At 47.8% G+C, this 6575-nt stretch overlaps 1 protein-coding gene across 1 annotated transcript in view; it reads left to right on the top strand.

The window, feature by feature from the left end:
* Positions 1-501: 501 nt before the first annotated feature.
* LOC104517196 (calcium uptake protein 1, mitochondrial-like) overlaps positions 502-6575 on the top strand; it is a gene marked incomplete at both ends in the record, with an annotated part of 22706 nt that continues 16632 nt past the window's right edge. The window contains 2 exons of the mRNA XM_010161777.1: positions 502-584; positions 5687-5884. Coding sequence (XP_010160079.1) covers positions 502-584; positions 5687-5884 — 281 coding nt within the window. The remainder of the gene's footprint in view (positions 585-5686; positions 5885-6575) is intronic.

Raw genomic sequence — 6575 nt, 5'->3', positions numbered from 1 at the left:
TGATTTGTTTAAATTTGCACAGTGAGGCAAGAGCTGAGTCTGGAAGGGAATTACCCAAAGTCTGGGTCTGCTCCTCACCCGCCCAACTGCTTTGCAAAGCACGGAGCGTGCTCTGCAGTGCCGGAGGAACGTCTCCTGGCCAAACCGGTGTCACGCTGTGTGGAGCAGGCCGGAGCTCTTGCTACAACCCTGTTTTCTGTTGACTGTCATTAGAAATACCAGATGGCGTCTTGGTTTTGTGCTTTTTCCATCCGTAAATGGGATAAATTTTGTTCGAGAATCGTCTCCACCCAACCTCCTTGTCAAGACCCTTTGGTAAAAGGCACATCATGAAGCTCTTAGCCAGAGGTTCCCGAGAGCTGCGTTTTCCTCTCAAAACAAAGAATTATGGAGAACTGCTTGGGGATAGTCTCATTCTGAACTCGTGCCTTTTTAATTGAACTTTTGTATCTTTGTTAACTGGTCTTTGGGTTTTTTTTGTTGTGTGTGTTTATCCTGTAGCTCCCCAGAGGAATTTCGAAATCGCCTTTAAGATGTTCGATCTGAACGGTGACGGCGAGGTGGACATGGAAGAGTTTGAGCAGGCAAGTTGACTTCCTAATGCTACGGCATCTTGGTCATGAGTGCAGCACTCCTCTACGATGTTACTGTGACTTTTAGTTCTGATTACTTGTTGGTTTATGTCTTTTCCTTCTATGCTGTGTTGCCTCAGGGCCTGCTAGTTGGGGGTTTTTTTTACTGGGTGTTTCAAGGCATAATTTTTCATTCAACTGTGACAACTGTAAGGACTTGGGGGTACTGGTTGATGAAAAGCTGAACGTGAGCCGGCCGTGTGCGCTGGCAGCCCAGAAAGCCAACCGTATCCTGGGCTGGATCCAGAGCAGTGTGGCCAGCAGGGCGAGGGAGGGGATTCTGCCCCTGTACTCTGCTCTGGTGAGACCCCACCTGGAGTGCTGCGTCCAGCTGTGGAGCCCTCAACATCAGAAGGGTATAGACCGGTTGGAGCGAGTCCAGAGGAGGCCACGAAGCTGCTCAGAGGGCTGGAGCACCTCTCCTATGACGAAAGGCTGCAAGAATTGGGCTTGTTCAGCCTGGCGAAGAGGAGGCTCCGAGGAGACCTCATTGCAGCTTTCCAGTATCTGAAGGGGGCCTCGAAGGGTACTGGGAGAGGACTTTTTACAAGAGCCTGTAGTGATAGGACAAGAGGTAATGGGTATAAATTGAAATCAGGGAGGTTTAGATTAGCTATCAGGAAGAAATTCTTCACAGAGAAGGTGGGGAGGCACTGGGACAGGTTGCCCAGAGAAGCTGTGGATGCCCCATCCCTGGATGTCTTCAAGGCCAGGCTGGATGAGGCTTGGAGCAAGCTGGTCTAGTGGAAGGTGTCCCTGCCCATGGCAGGGGGGTTGGAACTGGATGATCTTTAAGGGCCCTTCCAACCCTAACCATTCTATGATTCTATAGACTCCAGTTTCCTGTCACTTTGTCACCAAGGTATCTTTACAAGATGTCACCTCCAAAGTAGATGAGGGAATCTTTCCCCTGTACTGGTGTCCTAGGATTTTCATCCTGCTTTTATTGCACTCCCTAATTTTGTTTGTCTTCAGAGGACAAGCAGGGAGAGTCTGCCTCGAAGAATTTGGCCATTTATTTCGATGTAATCTAAAAATGTGTTGTTTGAGAGTGTATTTTCATTAGTTTCTTTCCCCAACTTCTTACAGGGTTTCATTAGAAGGAATTTCGATGCAGGCTTTTCCATGAGCTCAGCCTGCCTGTCTGATCCTGGCGAGGTTCTCGTGTAAGCTATGGTTTGGGATTGTGTTAGAGTGAGGATAGATCGGAGACTCGAGTTGTCAGTGGAGAATAGCTCTGCCCCCCCTCCCCAGCAGAAGCCTATAACTTTTTTGGCTATGTAGAAAACATCCTCAAGGCTTTGGAAACTCATAAACACCCTGATGTCGCTGTGTATTAGCAAGTCCCTTGCTGTCATCCTCTTTAAATTATTACCTGCGGGTATGATGTCATTATTATGACTTTGCTCCAGAGCTGTGTAATGTATCTGGTTAACTCTGTGCTTTTAGATGCAAATTTTGGCCTCTTAGGAGAACGGGAGGATGTTTCTCTCTAACATGATGTCCCCTGACATGACAGTTGGTAATGTAAACCCAGGAGTTCATTCCTTTTCCTTCCAGCGCAGATTTGAATACAGGCTGTGTCCAGGTTATTGTGCTGTTTGGGACTGCGTCCCTGCCAACTACTGGTTTAGCTATGAAAAATTCAAAGTTTCCTGTTTTCCCAAGTAAAAAATACTGCTCTTCCTTCTGTTTGCAAGGTGCACGAGTATAGCACTCCACTGCAGCGGTCTCATAATATTTAACAATTCAGAAGGTGTTTTACGGCAGTTACTAATGTTCTAGAGTGAACTCAATTATACAGATAAATGAATTTAAGGGAAGTGGAGGGTGGTTAACCACCTAAAAATGCAGTGACACAGAGGTGTAATGCAGGTGTCATGTTTGGCTTTTTTATTAGCCGGGTGAAGTAAGAAAGGATGTTTCCTGAGGATGAATGCTTCGGAAGCACTGTGAAAATGAAAGCAGAAAATTGAATTAAATGATTTCAAATCATCTGGTAGGCAAAGGGAAGTTAGATGTGCATTAAGTCCTATCAAAGTCCTCGGGAAGAGTGACATATTTTTGTTAAGCTTGTTACATGCGTCACTGCCTCTATAGAATGGAATAAAATTCCTGGTTAGCGTCGGAGTATTTTGGTGAAGGTTGATCTTCCAGAGCTTTCGAGTCGGAGGATGAAGGACCTGTTTTGGAAAGTGAGAAACAGCTGACAGTATCTTCACAAGTGTCACTATAACTGATTCGCCGCACTTTGCAGACGGAATTAAAGCAAAGGCAGAGCTCCAGTGGGAGGCACATATATAACGTTATACACGTGTGTGATATCACAGTAATTATATGATAAATACTCTTCCACTTCCTGTGGAAATGCCTCAGTAAGAGCATGAAGGGTGGCGGGGTTTGCAGATCGGCACCGTAAGCATCTTCCCTGGCAGGGAGAGCTGGAACTGGCCCTTCCAGGGGAATATGCTACGAGAGGTGGCATCAGTTTAAAAGAGCAAGATGGTTTTGGGGAGAACGGGTAGAAAGAAAAGGGTCATTGCAGAAGCATCATCCCCACTGGCTTGTGAGCACGTGGGAAAGTATTTCTTATTCCTTCTTCACACATGGACTTTGGAGACAGCCAGTAGCAGGTCCCCCTGCTCATTAATGTGTGAAAATCCTTGAGTATTTGTCAAGAAAGAAAATTACTTGCAGTAATTTAGCTAATATGTGAGTAAGTTGGAAGCTTTAACTACATAATAAGAAAATATTGAATTTCTTCCTCACTGAAGAGCCTCAAATTTCTTTCCAGTTGATGTATATGGTTAGTGCATAGCACTGAATAATTTGGTGCCTGCATCAGTTTCATCTTCAACTTTTCATCCTTTGGCATGTAAATTGTTAGTTTACTCTTCTGTTTTTAATTAAAAAGTTGGATGAAAAGTAGTAAACTCACAGGCAGCGTTACTCATGATTTCTCTTCAAACCATTGACTATTTTTGTTGGGTTTTTTCTTTTTTTTTTTTTTTTTTTTACCCGTGTCTGGTGCAAAAGACGAAACCGATCATGAGCCCTGAGGCTGAAATATGTACAAAAACCAGTGAAGCGTCTCTGTGCTTCACATCCTTGATGAGCCGTGGGGGAGGACAGCGCTGGTTGGGCTGGAGGACAACTTCTTGCAGTCATTGCCTGCCTTCCTGGCCATTAGAAGCATTACCCAAAATAGAGACCAGCCAAATAGTTTTGGCTCCGGTGCCTACAGATGGCTTCTCAAACTGTCCCACGTTTGTTATAGATGGGGAGAGAAAGAGAGAGGCGTAGGATGCCGTGTAAATAACGCTTGGGAGAAGATGCTCCGTCGAACAGTCTGCAGTGTGGTAAACACTCGCTTCTGCAGAAACAGGGGCGATTTTCCAAGCTGGTCATAAACTGCATTGCTTGAGACAGTTTATAAATATTTGTCTGCAGGCAGAGCTCGCAGTTCGAGTGGAGCACAAAGCAAAATAAGGACTTGCTATTTACAGCGCAAAAATCCTTCCTCGCATCACAGTGCATATTTAACAACAACAAAAAAAAAAGGTCCAAAACCTTTTTTCTGTACTTTTTTCCCCTCTGGCTTGACATGATTTTCCTTGTAGTGGAAGAATAGCCAGAAGTCTGTGGTTCGGAGGCAGCGTTTCAAGCGAGATGAGCCCGGTGTTCTCCGGAGCATCCCCTTTGGGGTTGTTCCAGCGCTCACTCTCTTGTTAGGAAAAAATCGAACACCCCATATACCATGGTAACGAAGTTCTGGCATCCTTGTGACGGCTGGAGCTCTTGGCAGCTGTTTTTCTTTGTCCCTTCCAACTTTTGTCAGCAGGAGGGAGAGGCTGAAGGCAGAGCAGTGACGATGGAGCTTCGGGAAGCGTGTGCCATCGAGGCTACGCTGAGTGCCAGGCAGCGCATGGGGTGGCTTTTTCCCTCCCTACTTTCTCACACTTGTCCTTAATGTGAATCCTTGTGCTGCCGTGTTGGAAAAGATCGGTTATTATGTAGAGAATAAGCCTGGCTTCTCATATCCCAGCAATTCATCGGATGGGCAGGTGCTGGGAAGGGGTAGTGGGGTACTTGGGGATGGAGAGAGGAGGCAAGCGTGCCTTTGGCTTGGCTTCCCCCTTAAATTAGCACAGGACCCTTGAAAAATCCAACAGCTTGTTATTTTAGGCCATTGCGTCCTTCAAGTCCAACCTTTTGCCATAAGGCAGAGGGTAGGGAAGTTGTCCTGCGCATCCTTGCCCCATCCCATAGCACCCACTCCAGTTGAGCGGAGCCTTTGAGAAGGGTACAGGGCGCTGCTGAGAGCTCGGGGCAGGAGGAGGCACAGTTTGCCTGCGTAGTTTGTTAACTACATCAAGATACTGCTGTTGCAACGTGTACTTTACACCTGCGAGTATCTCCCTCTGCTGGTAACTCATTCTTGTGTGTTACTTGTTACTCTGCTGGGGTTGGGGTTGGGCTGGTGGCTGCCCATGGCACTTTTGGAGAGCCCTTTGATGCGGGTGGGTCAGCCCCTGCCTGCGGCACAGCCCTGGGGACGGAGGAGATGCCAGCCACGGCAGGCAGCAAGGAGAGGGTGTCCTTGGGTAGAAAACCCCTGGTTTTGTGTGCAAGAGGGAAGGAAATGCAGTGTGAGCTAACTAGGGTTGGTGTGAACCGAGGAGTGGAAGCTCCAAAATGTGCGCAGGCTTTTTTCCTTCCCTGCGGTTGCCTTGGCTTTGCCTCCTCCGGTGCTTTTGCCGTGACCAAGCTGCTCTCTGCTGACCAGGCACAGGATCAGCGCCAAAATGCTCCTCTGCAAACTGGGTGAACTGTTTCTTAAAACTCGGTTGTCTTACACACCTCTCTTTAAAGAGGACTGAAAAAAACAGAGCCTAAGTTCAGCCGAATTTCTGGATTGTCATGTCTTTTGGGAATTATTTCAGGAAGAACTAAATTAAGGACGATGTGGCTGAGCCTGGGGTTTTTTCACACTGGTACTTGGTTAGCCTGAGTCCCAGTGGTTTTTTTGGTGCTAATGTTCTCCTTATTTTTAGGTTCAGAGCATCATTCGTTCCCAAACCAGCATGGGCATGCGCCACAGAGACCGGTCTACAACGGGGAACACCCTGAAAACTGGCTTCAACTCTGCGCTGACAACATACTTCTTTGGGGCGGATCTGAAGGGGAAGCTGACCATCTCCCACTTCCTCGACTTCCAGCGCAAACTGCAGCACGATATTCTGAAGCTCGAGGTGGGGCTTACTTTTATGTACGGGGAGAGGGGAGTGCGGCGCGGATTCTGGAGGAAGAGCATGGGAGGGGGCTTGGAGGGAATTGCTACAGCTCTGGCTCGTAACACTTGTGGATTAAACCTTGTTGATAAATTCCCGATGAGCATTTTGGTGCCTGTGGCACTCCCCAGGATCATCCCTGGCTCTTCTTGGTAGCCACTCCTGTGGAGCTGCAGCCAGCAGGTCTCGAGTGCGTGTCGTGGTTGCCTTGCCAACGCCTTGGCACTGCTGATGGAGATGACTGAGGTGCTTTAGAAAAGTCAAAAGAGATTGTGAGCAGTCTGTCGCTATCTTCCCAAGGAAGGTTTGTCTCCTTGCTTGTGAGCAAGCTGTGCCATTAAGGACCAGGGTTCATAACCGTCCCAAAACTCTTCATCTCTGCTTTTGTTCCCACCCTCATTTGCTTCGCTTTCGGCACCCTCAGCAAGTTTGCGGATGACACCAAGCTGTGTGGTGCGTTTGACATGCATGACGGGCCGAGTGCCATCCAGAGGGACCTGGACAAGCTCAAGGAGTGGACCCATGTGAACCTCATGAGATTCAGTAAGGCCAAGTGCAGGTCCTGCACCTGGGTCAGGGTGCAGGCAGTATTGGTGCAGGCTGGGGATGAAGGGATTGAGAGCAGAGAAGGGCTTGGACGTGTTGGTTGATA

This window comes from Eurypyga helias, unplaced genomic scaffold, assembly GCF_000690775.1.
Source record: "Eurypyga helias isolate BGI_N326 unplaced genomic scaffold, ASM69077v1 scaffold44301, whole genome shotgun sequence".
NCBI classification, from domain to species: domain Eukaryota; kingdom Metazoa; phylum Chordata; class Aves; order Eurypygiformes; family Eurypygidae; genus Eurypyga; species Eurypyga helias.
Note: the sequence above shows the minus strand (reverse complement) of the source record. Positions and strands in the feature narration are given on the sequence as shown.